Source organism: Gouania willdenowi, chromosome 13, assembly GCF_900634775.1.
Source record: "Gouania willdenowi chromosome 13, fGouWil2.1, whole genome shotgun sequence".
In the NCBI taxonomy this organism is placed as follows: Eukaryota; Metazoa; Chordata; class Actinopteri; order Blenniiformes; family Gobiesocidae; genus Gouania; species Gouania willdenowi.
In genome coordinates, this window is record NC_041056.1 from 11199202 (window position 1) to 11217207 (window position 18006).

Here is an 18006-nt window from a genome sequence, read left to right on the forward strand (position 1 = left end):
TAAAAGAGGATATTTGGCTTTTGGTGGAGGTTTTTGCTCTCTAAATGCTCTTGTAAGATTTGTCACAACTAAATGTATATTATTGTATCTCCATTAAAGCTAACTACATATCAAATCAGGCCAAGGAAAATGGAAGTTACATGAATGCTAGAATTGTGGTTCAGCTGTAAATATATATATATATATATATATATAAAAAAAATAGATATTGGTGGATGTGCCAGCTAAGAAACAAGAAAGAGAGATGAAAAAAAAGTCCTTTAATGTTGTTGGCTTTGATCATTGAGAGTGATGTTGAACAAAGGCTGCTATATAATTGATGTGCTGCGGAAGAAAATGGGGTTTTGGTTATCTCACTCCTCTTTATCTGTGTGCGCGTGTGTCCGAGCAGATGTCATGGAGGGCAAGAGCGCCATTCTGCTGGGCATGAGTCAGTGGAACTCCAATGACCTGGTGGAGCAGATCGAGACTCTGGGACAAATGGAGGACCAGACGCACGGTACGCACACACTCGCAACACCACACAATCTCACACACAATCTTTTTTTTTTTTTTTTTGTTGCATACTGTACATGCTCAACACTGGAGTGGATATTGTTTGTCGCCACTTTCGGTGACGCTGATAACACAGTGCCTGGCCTGCAGCTCTGATCCAATGTTTGATTTAATACATTTTCATCTCCTCACGGTGAGGCAGAAGAAAAGCACAAGCAACGTTTTCTCACAGCTATAAAAAAGAAACATTTATCAATCTATGTTCAGACTTCCATTTGTCTACAATCTCATCCATACAACTTGTATACATAAGCGTGAAAGGTAATAAAGCCTGTTACTGTGCAAAAGCCTAAATTCAAACCTTTCAAAAAAGTTTCACAGATCATTTATAAATAGCAGGGAATGGTTTAGGACACTACTGCATAAAAGGAAATAAGTAATAGCACTGTGAATACTAGGAATTAATCAGAATCAGAATTCCTTTAATTATCCCAGAGGGAAATTGCTTTTGTTGCAGCTACTCAAGAAAGTATCACACATAAAGAATTATCGTTAAACAAAGAATTAGCCAACAGCATGATGATAAGTGCATCTGTCGGCAGGCAATGGAGAAAAATAATTAAGTGAGGGACACAGAATGATAAAATGTGAATGGGATTTTTTTTTCTCAGTACATTTTTTCTTTTGGTGTTTTCAAATATGAACCCTTTGCTCTTTACGTTTCTGTTTTTTTTTTTATTTAAAGAACCATACTCTTCTATTTGAAAGAAGTGGGTGCTGTTGAAATACATTAAACACTTCTGTCATAAATAACTGGTAAAGCTGCTGTTGTGAAACACTTCACACTGGTGTATACTGTTGTCTGTTATTGCTCGAGGTGCTGGAAATATAAAGACTCAAAATACATCCATGTAGTGTAGTTACTAGCGTAGGGTGAGTGTCAGACTGGATTTGTGTACACTCCCACTGAACCACTGCAGGGATGAAAAGCCTCCACTTCTTTGAGGTGCACAGTACTGCCCTGCTAACGCTGACGTTAGAGCATCGTCACCGTGACAGGATGAGGAGGGATTCATGCGATGTAATCTGTTAGGAGATACATTTACATCTGTGGGCTCAAGTAGACAGAGGGGAAACTGCAGTTATTTTGAAACAAAATTGAAAGTAAACCACAATAAAGCATTATTGTTTTTGTTGCATGTGTGAAAGAAATACGATTTAATTTCTTCAAGATTAACTTTTGGGGAAATTCCATTTTCTTTGCTTAGATCAGTGGTTCTCGACCTTTTAGAGCTCATGACCCCATTCTTATATCACACATTTCTGGTGACCTCAGAGATATTTGTTTTATTTATATGGAATTAGTTTTTGATCATGTTTGTTATACTGCATTGCAAATACGGAGTAGCCAGGATTAGTGCACAAAGTGATAAGATGCGCTAGCTCAGATATTTTTATACTGCATTTTATTTAAACGAGTGTTATATTTGAGAAAGTGAAAGTATAGAATACTTGTGTGAGATTGTGTGTGGTAAATAATAATAATTAAATGATAGTAATTTTATAGTAATATAAAAAAAACTAAATATTTTTTTTGTCAAATAATTTAGGCAACCCTATTTAATTCCAGGCAACCCCCACATGGGGGCACGACCGCAGGTTGAAAAACACTGGCTTAGATTGTAGAATTCACAACATTGGTGCTTTTACAGATTTTTTTTTTTTTATTTTACAGTAAAAATTAGGGATGTAACGATTAATCATAAGGCAGTTAAAAATCGATTCATAGGTATCACGGTTCATATCGATACTGTGAAACTTGAATCGCGGTCCTTTTTTTAAACAGCAGAGGACGCTATATATCCTCTTGTCAGAAGTGTTGGCGGCGGGCAGAATCTTGCAACTACTTTCTTTCTGGTCACCTTCTACTCTTGCACATGTTCATAAATGAGACCTTACCCCTCTAGCACTGAAAGAATATCTGTAATATTACGTGAATATCTGTAAAAGTCACGTTTTTCCATTAGCTCTGTCTGCTAGCATAGCATTTCTTTTTCACTGCAAGAATATCTGCATGCCAACCGACCACTGGGTTACCAGCGCCTCTGCTGGTCCAAACAAATATCTGCCCGTTAAATACAGTGCCAATGACTGGTTAAGGCACAAAATACATTTTCAGTTGCACTTTTCAAAAGAAAAGGAAACTATTCTACAGTTTTGCATTGTTTACTATAGAACCAGAATTTAAATTAATAGGCTTCTTCTTCATTTGTATTATTCCTTTATTTATTTCATTCAGATTTATTTTTAGTTAAATTGCATTGTTTTGAATAGTTTATCAAGGGATTCTTTTGACAATGAAAATAAAAGGAAAATAGTACAGTATTTTCTAGTTTTTTTCCCCAAAAAAATGAAGGAATATTTTTCAGTCATTTGTCTACAGTCACATTTTGTAAAATAAATTGTGTGAGAATCGTATCGTGAACCCAGTATTGTGAATCGAATCGTATCGGGAGTTGAGTGAATCGTTACATGCCTAGTAAAATGCTTTAATGCATTTGACAAATGTTGAAGACTCTAAATAATGTGAAAATGTGTATATATATCAATAAGCAGTTGTGAAGTAATAAAACTAGACAAAATGTTTGTATTTATACCCTTTATAGCTTTTTTTTTAAAACCTGTTTTTCAATCCTGTCAAATTAGTCCATGTGGCTGAAAGTGAAGTATCACTTTCTCGATAGACTCATTTTTTTTAATTAATTAGTTTCAAAACTAAAAAGTGAGAAGAAATGGATACTCAGAATACCAAAATAAATACAATAAATATATTCAATATATCAACAAACAATTCACACACAGGGATAGTGTTAATACAGCATTTATAGAGTGTGTGAGAGAGAGGGGACTCCTGCAGACTTGTCTGTCAGTGCTTTATTAAACATCCTATAATGGCTGAGGGGGAAGAAACACTTCCTGTGGCTCCTGTGACAGCAGAGCAGCTTAGCTAGACGTAGCTCCACTGTCCCCTGTAGTAATGTCATGTCGAGTGCTCCAAAGTGTAAATGTTTCACAGTCGCTGACTATTGTTTTGTCTTTTACCTTTTTTTTTTTTTTTTTTTTACACTAAGCAGTCACTTTACCTTCATACATAAAACAGTAAGTGAAAATTCTCACTGGCCTCGTTCATCACTGAGTCACACTGCTCACTCTCAGTAACCACCACTCAACTTCGCCTCTGCTAAAGCTACATTTTTACAGTTGGAGCGCTGTTTCAGGGCCGTTGGGTTACATTAAAGCGCTTGTTGACAGAGGTTTTGTTTGCTCAGGTCGCTGCAGGTGCATGAAAGTGCCACAACAATGAGGTTTAGAGTGACTATAATCTGCACATTCATACAAATGTGGCTGTTGTCAATGCATTGCTTTTCACATTTTAACAAATAATTTCACATCTGAAATGTTTCTCTCTCTCTCTTTAAAACGCCAACACTGAAAGCATTAGAGGACACATTTTAAAGCTTCAATATTAGCACACGTTCAATTTATTTGCTTTCTTTTAAATTGGAAATGATAGCTTATGTAAAACTTTGCATTCTTTATTGTTTCCAGTCAAAATGTTGCACATATTGTTTGGAATATGGGAGGACAGTAAAGAAAAACCTAATCTTCCTTATTATTATTACTATTAAATAAAAAGTATAACTATAGTCATTGTAAGGCAGCCTTTAAAAGTGAAAATGTCTTTGTAGGCATGATAAAAATATATCACGACTAAAATAAAAAAAAATGAAATAAAATTAAATGAAATAAAATGTAAAAAAAAAAATCATTATATTTAATATAATAATATCGAAAACTAATGTATTCCTTTGTCACCTGACCTGGTTTCATCCCGTCAGTGCACCAGTACAAAAGTTTGAGGATTTCATCTCTATATTATAAATTGAGTTTTTATTTTTATTTAATTTTTAAATTTTTGAAGTTTTAAAAAACGTATCGAATATATCTTACTTGACTTCACAACATTTCTGTTTTTTTTAGTATCAGATTGCAGGGTTCCTTCATAAGGATTATCGTGGCTACTGCAGTATCTGTGTCTGCTCCTCTGCTCTGGGTTGAAAGGCTTTTCTGATCCTTTCCTCTTACATAATCCAGTAACTCAAAGACTACCTTTAACGTCTGTTAGAGCCAAAAGTGGAAAAGCTTTCTCACAACAAACGAGTACCTCTGCATGAATTTCAAAGACTTGTGTAACCAAATGTCCCCAAACACACATTTAAGACAGTAATGTAAATGTTAACTCTACATATAAGAAAAAGGATCTGCAAAATGTAGACAGACAGAATGTATTTAATTCCTTTCATTCATCAAAGCCTCTGCTGTGATATCAATTTCGAATAACTAGAAAACATATTACTACACGTTCTTTTTACAGTTTTTACTTATTGAGTTAAGTTTGTGCCTTTAGGTGTTATTGAGGTTTTTGCAGGTCTTTAGTTTTTAATTGAAACTTTCCGAGAAGCAGGGAAAGTTGTTTTTTTTTTTTTTGTTTTTTTGTATCTCATATATTTTGTTGTAATTTCCCCCTCATTTTCTGTGTTTTTATTTTGTCTTATTGGAATCATTATTTGCATTTTTCTTTAATTGTTTTGTATGTTTTGAAATCATTTTGTGTTTTTTTGTTGTCATTTTGTGTTTTGGAGTAATTTTTGTTTTTTGTTTTGTTTTTTCTACAGTCATTTTTGTCTGTTTGACGTTTCCTTGTGTGTTTATGGAGTAAATTTGGATTTTTTTTTGGTTCTGTTGTCCGTTTGTGCATTTTTATTTATTTTTTTCCATTTTGCATGTTTTTAAAATGAAATTAATATACAGTATATAAATATGTGTGTGGCCCCAGTCCAACAGTTGCCTGTCTGCTCTTATTTTACAAATGAGAATGCAGTTATTGGACTTATAGATTTATCATATAGATGAAGTTATTATGGCCAACTAAAATGCCCCTGATGTCCTCAATGAAAACTGTCGAAGCATAAAATGCAAGGTTTTGTGAACTACCGGTATGTCAATCAACTTGCAACCTGCTTACTAAACTGTTATGTGAGCTCAAAGGTTTGACAAACTGCAGTGAATGCTTTTAATCAGTGCTGGGATTCAGTGGGAGTATCCAAAGTCGTTAGGCCAAAGTCATTAGCTAACACATCTAGTCATTAACACCAAATTTGATCTGTTTATCTGATAATTTCAGCTCTTCTGAGCAGTAAATGCCATACTGGCTGTCTTCATTGGCCACATTTACATGGGAGCTTTAATTCCTCTTTAAAGCAGAGTAAAAGTTAATTCCTCTTCAACCTGACCTTGTAAACACTTCATTCCTAATGCTATTGTAATTCTGATTAAACTTAATTCTAAATTAGGTGGCTGGTTTATTCCATTTTTAATTCCAAATTAAAAAATTCCTCTTTCTTGTAAACACTTAACACTTAATTCCGCTTTAAGTTAATTTCATTCGTTTTGCGCATGTGCGACTTGCGGCGATGACGCACTGGATGATGGCATAATTCAACATGGCGGCCCGTAATAGAGCCAACACTATTTAATAAGAGCCTTAAAAGACATCAATATATTGAAAAAAGAGGATGGACGGAGGCATAAACATGCGGACATTAACACAGACACATGGAGATCAGCAAAAGGAACGGCTTCATCGGACGGGTGAAGCCTGTTCACCCGGAGATGGAGTAAATGCGTCCCCATACTGCTGCAAAGGCAACTTTATCATTGTAACAGTTGTTAGACCTACTATCTTTACCAGGGAGCAAATATGTATTGTTTTCCAGAGTTTTACTGGGATTTATTCACCATTTATTCACCAGTTCATATCTCTCTTCCGCCCGTGTACCAAGTGTGTTATTGTCGAATTACAATCAAAATAAAGGTGAAAACAGTTCTCATGTGGTCTTCTGTGTTTCAGCCGACAATAAAAATGTTTGTTGTGTGTTTATCCCAATAGACGAGATACGTCACATTCGCCCCCTGTCCCATCAGAGCCTTTCCAACCCCCAGACTTAAAGCGGAATTAACTAAAGCCGAAAAAACGGTTTTCCATTTTAAACCTCAGTTCGGGAATTACTCTTACCATGTAAACATGAAGCAGGACACTTTAATTCCGAGTGATTTATTTTGGAATAACTAATTCAGAATTAAAAAACATCATGTAACCGTGGCCAGTGTTAAATCTTCAGTCATCTATTAAACTAGATTATTGAAAAAATTAAAAAAAAAAAAGGATGTATGATCGTTGTGTGGCTTCTGCACAGTGTTATACCCTGGATCTTAGCTAACTCGGTAAGGCAGAGGTCTTTAATATATATGACATTAACCACTCACCAGATTAATTCATTTATAATTGGGTAAGTTAAAGGAATTGATGAATTAATTTCTGACACAGCAGATAATGAAATTAAAGTAATTGATTAACTAAATAAAGCCTTGAACATGGTCTATAAAGGTTTGTTAATATTAATTGACATTAGCAGCACAAATAGATTCAGATCCTTGTTGGACTTTCTTGAAATATGCCTCTAAACAATAGGGGACGTGATAGATTTCAGGTCTTGAGGAGGTGATATCGGCGAGTAAATATTGTGCTATGTGAAAGACACACAAACACATGTGTGGGCTGCAGGGAAGAAAGACACTCAGTAAAGAGACCCTGCTGATGTGATGGATATGAGTCACCCATAGAGAGTGGACAGGAACAAGACACTTAAAGCCGGGTGAGATTACTTCAAATACAAGCGGAAAGCTTTTTCTTTTCCTGTTGTAGTAGAAAGAAAGCCATTTGTAGGTTTTTAAACATGTATTGGCATTGTGAAATAGAAGAACATATGACCACAGAGACGGGCTTTGTACACATACGATGTCGATTCTTTTGACATTACTGCATCACAATTAAATACAACAATTTTATCACAAAAAAATTAAGTGAATGTTGAAAGTCAAGATGAGAGAACAAATTGATTAAAACCACAAGCCAGTTTTATTTGGGGATAATGTATTTTTTACAAGCTTCATGACTCGTCACATATATAACGACACTGAAGACAGAAGGAGCTCAAACAGGAGAGTAGCACATTACCAACATACACAGAGACAAGAAAACACAAGTGTGATCTTCGAGGTTTGTTGTTGTGGTACGTTATAACTGTATATAATCAGTGTTGGGGAGTAATAATTATATTATATGTAATCCATTACAGTTACAGTTTAAATGGTTAGTAATCAGATTACAGGTACATTGTTAAAATCAATGGATTGCACAGTTACTTTTCAGTTTTGCAGGCTAATTCACTACCAACATGGCAACACAGTGGTTTTCCCAGAAGCCCCAATGTAAATATGATATATCGCGATATTACGTCGCGCAATTCTTGGATCAAGTCAGAATGCATCCATATCGATTTATTTTTTAATTAGTTTAAAAAATCTATTTATTTTTTTTACCTAATATTTAACCAGGAAAATATTTTCCACTGCAGGAGACATTATAACTGCACAAAAGAAGTGCGCTGAAACCTGGGCATGTTGACCAGCTTGTGTTTTTTCAAAAAAATTTAAAAAGAAACACTAACTTTCTGCATTTATTTGTTGTTCTAGGCATATACCTCAGTTAAGTTGCACTAAAGTCATGTTGGTTTAAAAGCCACAGGCAGATTGCATGTTATTTGTTTTATTTTAAGTTGTTGGCACGTGTCATGTTAAAGCCCAATGTTTTCAGTGTAAATATGCCAATAAAATATATTCATACATAATGTTCTCATGAAGGTGTACAGATGTACAGATTAGTTTGTTTCTCAAGTCATATATTAAAAAAAAAATCGCAATAATCTCCTTATACTTGGGATGTATCGTATCGTGACCTATGTATCTGGACAACAAATCGCAGCGCCAGATGCCAAGCAATGCACACCCCTAATAGTGAGATAGCAGCATCCTAATCTCTATCTGCTTAGTAATGTGCAGTTACAGATGGGCTACTGTCTACAGTTAGCACTAGTCTGTTTCCTTACATTACAAGTCCTCCATGATGTGCTAACATGGTTTGTTGACTAGACGAGTAGATTTCACACATTACATTTAAAACAGATGATTAACGCTGCAAGCAATAATCAATAAAATTGATAAAAAATCATCTATTAAAAGCATGGCAACAAATTTCATCATCGATTCCTTGCGTTGTGCCGATTTATGTCACTGACCGTAATGCAGAGCGTTTGCTTCACCTGCAGAGATTTTGTGTGCGCACTTGTGTGAGAGACACTTTTTTCAGTTTTAATCAGCTTAAGCAGGTTTTAAATGTGCTTTACAGATAAACGATAGTCTGATTAATCGATGAATTTATTGACCGATTAATCGATTATGATAATAATCGCTAGTTGCAGCTCTATAGATGATTATTCTGTTTGTGTTATTACTGAGAAGTATATATATCACCATCAGCACCTATAGAGGATGTATTTACAATAGTTATCTTTATTTTTTCCATTGACGGCTGCATGCCTACACTGAAAAAATGTAATTAATGTGAAAGTAATCCAAGTAATCAGATTACAGTACTAGATTTAAGTTACACATTACATGTTGGACATGTAATCTGTAACTGATTACATTTGAAAGTAACCTTCCCAACACTGTATATAATATGATATATACTGTATATAAGATATATTTTTAAAAACACAAGGTGGATTTTTCTAAAATATGATTTAACATGTAACATATTTTACAAATGTTACATGTTAAATGATTAGTTAAAAGTTGTTTGTTGATAGCTAGTAAATAAGAAGCTAATTTTCTATGAAAATGAAACAATTAAATAAAATAGCATTTCCTACCTTTTTAAGTTACTGCCAGTCTTCCTTATTATCTTAACCTCTAATTAAAGTGAAACCTTGAAATGTAGTATTTAAGACGTGCTTTTTTTCACTGGTAGCCCTTTGCACTATTCAGTACCTATGAAGTTGCTCACAGTTTCAGAAAGGTTGGTGACCTCTGTACTAGAACACGTGAAGGTGAAAATATGGACATCACAACAGAAGTGCACACGATAAATCAATAGTTTCCTTTTTTTTACTAAACCCCCCTTTGAAGAATGAAAACTCTCAGCCCCCCCATCGCACAGAAAGGGCAGAAAGAAATAAAAGGTCACACTTTATTGATGTTTTATACCTAAGGCTGACATTAAGCTGTCATTAGCATGAATAAGGTGTCATTAAGGCTTTTATGACAACTTGGAGCTATGTTGCATTTTTGGGTTAGGTGGAGGGATCTAGTGGGGTTATGTAGCGTTAAGAGTAATGACAGGTGTCATGTCATAATAATGACCACGTAATGTCAGCCTTATGCATAAAACTTCAATTAAAGTATTACCAAATAAAAAATGTAGACTATTCTCCTTCAGAAGTCATAAAAAGAACATTACATTTGCAATCACATATTTTTGAACAGTAATAAAGCTCTTTATTAATAAAGGCCATTCTAGCACATGCCCATCCCCCCTCGCAACCCCCGTTTTGGCATCTCGCCCTAGTTTGGGAACCAATGCAGTAATTTATCTCCTGTAAATAATGATCCAGGTATGAATTGAAGCAACTTTCCTGGAGCAAAAAACCAAAGAACTATAATTAACCATAAGAGTGTAGTATAAAACCATGGCTTGGCTGTGAGTTTTTCCTATTTCTATAACAAATAAGGCAAAACTAGGCTATAAAAAGCCACAATTTTGGTGATAAAACTAAAGATGGATAAAAAGGCACTTTAACACTTTTTCTTCTCACACTGTTTTTTTGAGATATTTCTTTGCGTTGTCTAAATATTTGTAAATTAATTTAGTCTTCAACTTCTTCTGCCCACTGTCTCTTATTTATCACTCATCGTAAAAAATACTCCAGCGTGCAATCCTGCATGTAAATGTGTGTCTGCTTACTGAGCGACTCTGTTTTTATTGACATCAATTTAGCTCCAACCGAGTGACCATAGCAACAGAAATTGTATAAAACAGAAAGAGTTAAAGGGAAATAAATTGATTGTTTCTACTGGAAAGTAATATTACAGTGCAGAAACATGTATTTTAATTCAAATTGTGCATTTTGTGCAAGTTAAGAGGAAAAAATAAATAAAGAAAAAATAATTCCATAAACACGTATTTGTTTGCAACCAGCTGGTAGATTTATAACCCAGGTTTAAAACCAGCACTAGAGTCCTAGACGCTCATTTTAGTCTCCCAGTTGCTTGTGATTTACTGTAAGTGGCTTATATTAAAAGGTTTGAGGGCTACAACAGAACCGTATCGTGGATCATTTTCCAGTGAAACTGTCATCAGGAAATAGGCATAAGGTGTGGCTGTTTGTCAGAGCTGTGTAATAATCATCACCTCTCCACCCTTTCATCTCCATCTATTTCCATTGTTTTTCCAAAGCAGGTCTAGTCTGTGTTCTCTGTTTTTTGCTCTCAATTATTCCTCTATCCCTTTATTCTATCTCTCCTCGCCCTCTCCATTTATTTGCCCCCTAAGCCACTTCCTTTTCATCCAGCTAGCGAATATTCCTACAATCATTACTCAGCAAGCCACAAACACTTTCCCTCCGTGTGTGTGTGTGTGCGTGTATGCGTGCGTGCGCACGCTGGGTTGGGGGGAAAACGGACGGATGGTAAGGGACAGATTTGCCTTGAACACGACTGCAAATCATTCATAATCCTTCTCGCTTTTTCCTTTGCTCCTTTATTCTTAAAAATGGTAATAATAATAACAACTAGAATATTTGCATGTCCTGAAGAAAATGAAAGTGAGGATGCAGGTGCTGGCCCATGTCACACTGCATTAGATTAGTATTAACCAAGTATTAGCATTAGTATAACATTAGCTAGCATTATATTAGCATTACCTAGAATTAGCTTAGCACTAACTAGCATTAGCATAACATTAGCATGAGCCTGGTGTTAGCATCATCATAGCAATAACATTAACCTAGCATTAGCTTAATGTTAGCATTATCTTAGCAATAGTCGTATCCTAGCAATAGCATTAACCTAGTAATAACATGTACCAAGCAATAGCATTAGCTAGCATTACCATAAATTATCATTAACTAGCATTAACATGAGCTAGCATTAACCAGGCATGAGTATAAATTAGCTAGCATTAACTTAGCATTAACTAGCATTATCACAACATTAGCATTAACCTGGTGTTAGCATTATCCTAGCAATAACATTAACCGAATGTTCGCATCATCCTAGCAATAGCCTTATCCTAGGAATAGCATTAACCTAACATTAGCATTAACCTAACATTAGCATTAACCTAACATTAGCATTAACTGAGCAATAACATTTACCTTGCAATTGCATTTATTAGCATTAGCTAACATTAGTATTAGTTAGTTAGCATTCATTAGCATTATAGCTAGAATTATCATTAGCTAGCATTAACGTAAATTAGCTTTAGATAGCATTAGCACGAACTAGCATTATCCAAGCATTAGTATAATATTAGCATTAGCTTAACGTAAATGTATTTGTATACTGTAGTGCATTTCATACGCAACGCAACTCAATGTGCTTTACATGATCAAAAAGTGCTACAGAAAACATTCAACAGCTTAAAATCAATAAGCACATTAAAGTCAGTAACAAAAAAACCCAAAAACATTTAAAATCATCAACAAACATTACATCAACAACAACATGACCAAAAATCTCTCTCTCAATCACACGCAGTAGAGGAAGAGTGTCTTTAACTTTGATTTAAAAATGTTCACATTGGATGCTGACTTCTGATCTGCTGGCAGTTTGTTCCACTTCTGGGCAGTTTGTTAGCATTATCCTAGCAATAACATTAACCTAGCATTACCATTCACCTAGCAATAACTGCCTTACATTAGCATTAACCTAGCATTATCATTAACCTAGCAAAAGCCTAGCAATAGCATTAACCTACCATTAAATAAGTACTAACCTAGCAATAGCTTAACATTAGCATTAAGGTTGTAAAAGGTTCAAATGTTGGAAAAATGTTGCAATAGGTTGAAAAGGTTTAACCAGTGTGCGTGCACTGTAGCTGTTCCCACTCAACATTCTTGAAGCCAAAATACGGCGCTTAAGGGCGGTTCCATCTTGCAAATTTGACGTTGTTTTGAGCCAGAGTCTGCGCAGTAGGGTCTGGCTAGAGGAGCCCTGGTAACATGCCCGCCCATTTAGCGTACTCTCCTGATAACTTACGCAGCCCAGCTACGCCAAAAACATGAGTGTCTTTCCCGCTGGAAATTCTACCAACGGCTTGTTCAAATCATAGAGGTTAGCACAAAATCACGATATATTTCAACTTAAATATCTAAACGTACTCTATTTGAAAATGAAGAAAATCACGCGTCATGACGTAACTGCTATTCACAAAGAGAGCTAAGTAAGACTCGTGGTTGTCAGTCATTGCCATATATGACGTAAAATGTACGTTTTCTCAAACTAATTTAAAACAAACTTCACTGAATGAGCACTTGAACACAATGTAGGGTGATAATAACTAATGATCACAGCAGAGTTTTGATTTGGAAAAAAATTATGTGATGAGTATTTTAACTCTATAGTTTGACCCACATCCCATCTGTTATTATTGAAGAGGCGGGGTTTATGACCTATACTGCAGCCAGTCAGCAGGGGGAGCTCTAAGAATAAAAGCTTCACTTCACCAGGGAGCTTGTCCCGTCCATTCTTTTTACAGTCTATGCTTTAACTTAATGTAGTCTCCTGCATTCTTACTAATAATAAAACAAACTCTTGATAGGTGACATTTTGTGATTTAATGTCTGTGATTGCTTCAATCTCTCACAGGCTTTTCCATCTTCCCCTTATGCAAACACTGGTATCTGTGTATATATCTATGCTGTGGTCAATGTTGATACTACATGAAGGAGATGACCTGAAATAGCCACATTATATAAGCCCGTCTCTTGCTGAAATGACACTCTTTTCCAAACACAACCTCCTGACCGCGGCTTGGCTGCTTCCTTGGGTGTTTGCAGTGAGGCTGAGACACACCGTCAGTGGACGCACACACACAGTTTGGCTTTAGATCACTGAAGATAAGCTTTTAAAGAACACACTGACACACATCATTTTTTTTTTCTCCTTCCTGGCACAATAAAATAGTACGAGAATATAATTTAGCATGAAGGGACCCGGGGGGGGGAAGAGATTGAATGGGGAATGATTTTTCATTTTCGATGGAGCACCATAGCTCTGCTCTATTTTCTGCATGCACCCTGCAGCTCCATTCAGAAACACATGCAGCGAGAGACACCAAACATGAATTTAAGGGATCATCTATATTCTGCTCATGCCCCTTCCAGTCAAGTGATTTTATGCACATGCTCCTTGTAAAGATGCCATTTTTCTTTTTAATTTGCATTAAATTGATGCTTTTGTTTTCTACGTGGGAATATTTTCATAAAAGAAGGACAGAAAAACGTGTAAACTTTTAAAAACCTACTAATGAGGCGGTTCAGGCTTGTCTTTTGTACCTTAAAGTCTGTGGGAAATGTTTATCTACATTTGTGTGTGTGTAGCTGTGCATTCAAATCCACGTTTGTGCGCAGTTGAGCGTGTCTGTCTAACACAATAATAAGCAAGAAACGCTGCGGCTCACACTCTGACAACAGAGAATCACACCCAAACAACACTGCTGTCGCCTGGAGCAAAGAGGGAGAGGAAGGAGGAGGAGGATCAGTGTATTGAAATAAAAAAAACAAAACAAGACGTCACACCTCAGCTCCACATTGAGTTTTGTGTTTACCATGTTTGCCTAAATCCTGTTTGACTCTGGATCACTTTGAAAAAAAATCCTTATCTTGAATTTCATCCGGATCAGACCTGGTTTGCGCATTTCATTGCAATTTTGCGGAAAAATGGGGGTGTGCATGCATTTGGACCTTCTGTATTGTTTGTATTAATGGGGATGGAAAATTCTCACAAGCCTTTAAAGTGTGAATGATCATGGTACCATAATCTGGATCAATGATCCAGATAACTGCATATCAAGAGGATATTTGGTGCCTGGCGGACTGGAGTTTTATTTATTTTACAGTTAAAAGGTTAATTTGAAGAAATACCAAACATTTTTTCCATTAATAAATGTACTATGGGCCCTATTCTCCAGTCTGGATTTAAGCGTATTTTTACGCGCCTGCAGTTACACGCTTATTCTTTGATCCAGGTTCCTGACACACTCACTGCGCGTAAATCGACCCAACGCCAGTTAGTCTGTAAACGAAGGCAGACTAAAGCCAAGTAGGTGGACTGGGTCGTGATTTTTTGGGGCTGCCCTGAAATCCCGGAACATGGAGTTTTTCCAACGCTTGTAAATGTCATTGAAATCCATGAAAATGTTAAAGCATACTTTTAATTTGTAACGCCTTCTTTGAAAAACAAAGTAACAGGTTGATTTGATAAAACTAATGCACTGTGCACATTGGTAAATGTAAATTAGAAATGCTGATGGTCAATTATTTGGCGTGCATGCGTTACCCCCCCCCCCCCCCGCCACCCCATGACGGCATGATAGTGTCAGTTTAGCTGTAGATTCTTTTCTGGGAGTCTCTTTTGAAATATCATGAGTCTGTGTGACTTAAATTGTAACTGAGTCCAAACTTCTAGTGCAATATAATGTTTCACTTTATCGAGCCACTGGGAGAATGCGTGAAAGGCCAGATTTGACTGGGAACGCCCACATTTCAGGGCCGCTGGGATGAAGACTCGCAGTGACTAAGTACAGGGGGAGAATAGCGCACAGCCAAAAACAGCGCTGCTGTGCGGTTTTCTGACTTACTGTATGTGCATGGGAGAAGAGAGCTCTATAAAAAATATTCTTGCTATAGTTTTGTCAATTTAATTTTCAATAATAGCTTTTTTTATTTTCACTAATACATAATTTCTATGTTTACTAAGATCCCATGTGTAATCACAATCAGGGATTGACTTTTATGAATATCTGTCAGAGTTGATTAATGGAGGAATAGTTTGATACTTAGTATTGTTTCTTCAATTGCTTAAAGCACAGCAGATGGTTTGTATAAATGTGTAGCACCTGGGATTGTTGCACTGACTATGCACATTATTGGAGAATGTGCTTGTGCTGGTTTGTTTGTTTTGTGTGTGTGGTGGTGTATCATGTAGTGGAACTAATGATGTGACGGGGACCTTTTGCAGAGTGACAGACCCTGGATCCAGCAGCAGGGAACAGATGGAGAAATGTTAGCATGCCTATGCTGTGCCAGAGTTCAGGGGAATACTGTTTATCCATTCAACAGACAAACCAGTATTGTAACCTCTTGATACCTAAAGAATTCATAGATAATAATCGCTATTTAAAAAGCTCAACTGTGTTTCAAAGGTACATGATCATCAGCTTTTATTGACACAAACCAATCTTTAAAGATCCTTATGGGTTGAAAAAGATTGTTGAAGTTGACCTGAGGAGGATGTTAGGTGAGTTGATAGCGTGTCCAGGAGCAGGGAGATCATCAAGTGGTTTCACTTTAAGGAGAATATTAAAAGCCTCCCTGAGAACACTTCCCAACCACTTACAGTGTGACTGGAGTAACATAGCTGTATTCTGAAGGAGTTGTAGCCTAAATCAATCATCCTAAACCCTGCTTCACCCTCCTTACTCGCTCCAATATATAGAAACTATCAAAGTATTCAGAAATAGAAGCATGCTGGGCTACTTGAAATACCTACTGTACAGTTTCTCTTTAGATAATGAGATTTTAAAGAGTGACTCAGTGATTTGGCTGATACAGAAACAAGTTGATGATTAAATGTTATAAAAGCTCAGCTAACGTATCAGCGCAAAACATTGACTTGTGAATAAAATACTTTTAATGACCATATCCTTTACACGTGTATCAGTTAGAGATTAAGTGATTCAAGTGATTCACCAAACATTTTCTCTTTCTTATTTAAAAAACAAAAAAAAAACAGGTTTTCTTCAAAAAAGAAGATAAACTGTTACTGGGTGTCAAAAGAAATGCTAATGTTAAAACAATCTCCTTGTTGTATTGAAACAGTATGAATAAAAGAAAGCATTAGGTGTAATGACAAATTCGTATAACAAGACATGAACAACTATTTGTTATTAGTAGAACACATGCTTGGTTTTGTCGAGACAAATTTATTTGTATAGCACATTTCATCACAAGGCATTGCAATGTGCTTTACATGATTAAAAAGTGCAACAGAAAACATTTAACAGTTTAAAAATCATTATGAACATTAAAATCATGTGTTGATCTGTACAGTTTCTGTTGTTAAGCACCAAGCATTCTCAATCTAACTCAAGAAACCATCTGTTTGTATGAGAGGAAACTAAAATAAACCAACACACTTTTAGGGAGAACATGCAACTTGTTTGTTTGTCTGTTAGAAGAATAACGTACTTAATGGATTTGAACAAAACCTTAACCAAAGACAGACCATGGAAGATTTTATTAGATTTTGGAGGAGATCTGGACCAATATACTGGTTCTTGATCAATTTGAAGAAATCTCATAATGATCTCATTATTGGCGAAATTTCGAAAATTTAATTTGACTCAGTAATGCCAGGTTTGTTCCTCAATTACTCCTCCAAGTTTCAATCAGCATTGATCCAGATGGCGCATATCATCGCAGGTTTCTGTAAAAATGGCATTATACATCTACATTTGGACCGATTGTATCACTATTATTGGGGATAGAACTTTCTTACAAGCCTTTAAAAGTCCTATATCATGCAAATCAACTTTTTTGATTTGCATGATATTGCAAGTATTATTGGGATTCCTTCCTGCATCTCTGACAAGTCCTCAATAATCCTGCTCTCTGAGCTGCTTCTCTGCCCTCTTCTGAAAATTGAGCGATTGAAATGCTAGTGACGTCATTAGCATTCTGCGCCGAGTCCACGGTGAACACTGCAGTGTAGGCACCCATGGAGTGGACATCGTATCGCCTTTGACGTGATCTGATGTTTGTGACCCAATGCGACGCAACGGTTGAGGTGATAAACAAATGATTATCACCTTAAATGCACTATTCCTGTATTTAAAAAAGTTGAGGAGGAGAAGAAAGTGAATTAGCAGCTTAAAACTCCGGTGATTGTTTGAAGCTGCTGACTGCTGCTGCTGCTGGATGAACACAGCGCGGAGACGGACTCACACGATAGCTTTTTAAATATCCATATGTTTCACTGTAATGTGTAGTTTTTTGGCTGAAAACAATAACAGTGTGTGGAAAGCATGAGAAATTTGCTTTGGTGATCACTGATCTGCCTCAGGGCAAGTCAGCGTATAGACACACCCACTAAGGGCTAAAACTCTGGAAAACAGGCGAGTTTGGGAAAATAAACCTCAAATACTATGTTTTTGGAATTTTTAGAACAAATGAAGATGGGTGAAAAATGCATGATATGGGACCTTTTAAA

The 18006-nt window shown here is 36.1% G+C and overlaps 1 protein-coding gene across 1 annotated transcript in view; it reads left to right on the top strand.

The window, feature by feature from the left end:
• The first annotated feature begins 382 nt into the window (after positions 1 to 382).
• LOC114474302 (membrane-associated phosphatidylinositol transfer protein 3-like) overlaps positions 383 to 18006 on the top strand; it is a 68353-nt gene continuing 50729 nt past the window's right edge. Inside the window, exon 1 of the mRNA XM_028464505.1 lies at positions 383 to 499. Within this exon, the coding sequence (XP_028320306.1) occupies positions 397 to 499 (103 nt within the window). The 5' untranslated portion in view covers positions 383 to 396. The remainder of the gene's footprint in view (positions 500 to 18006) is intronic.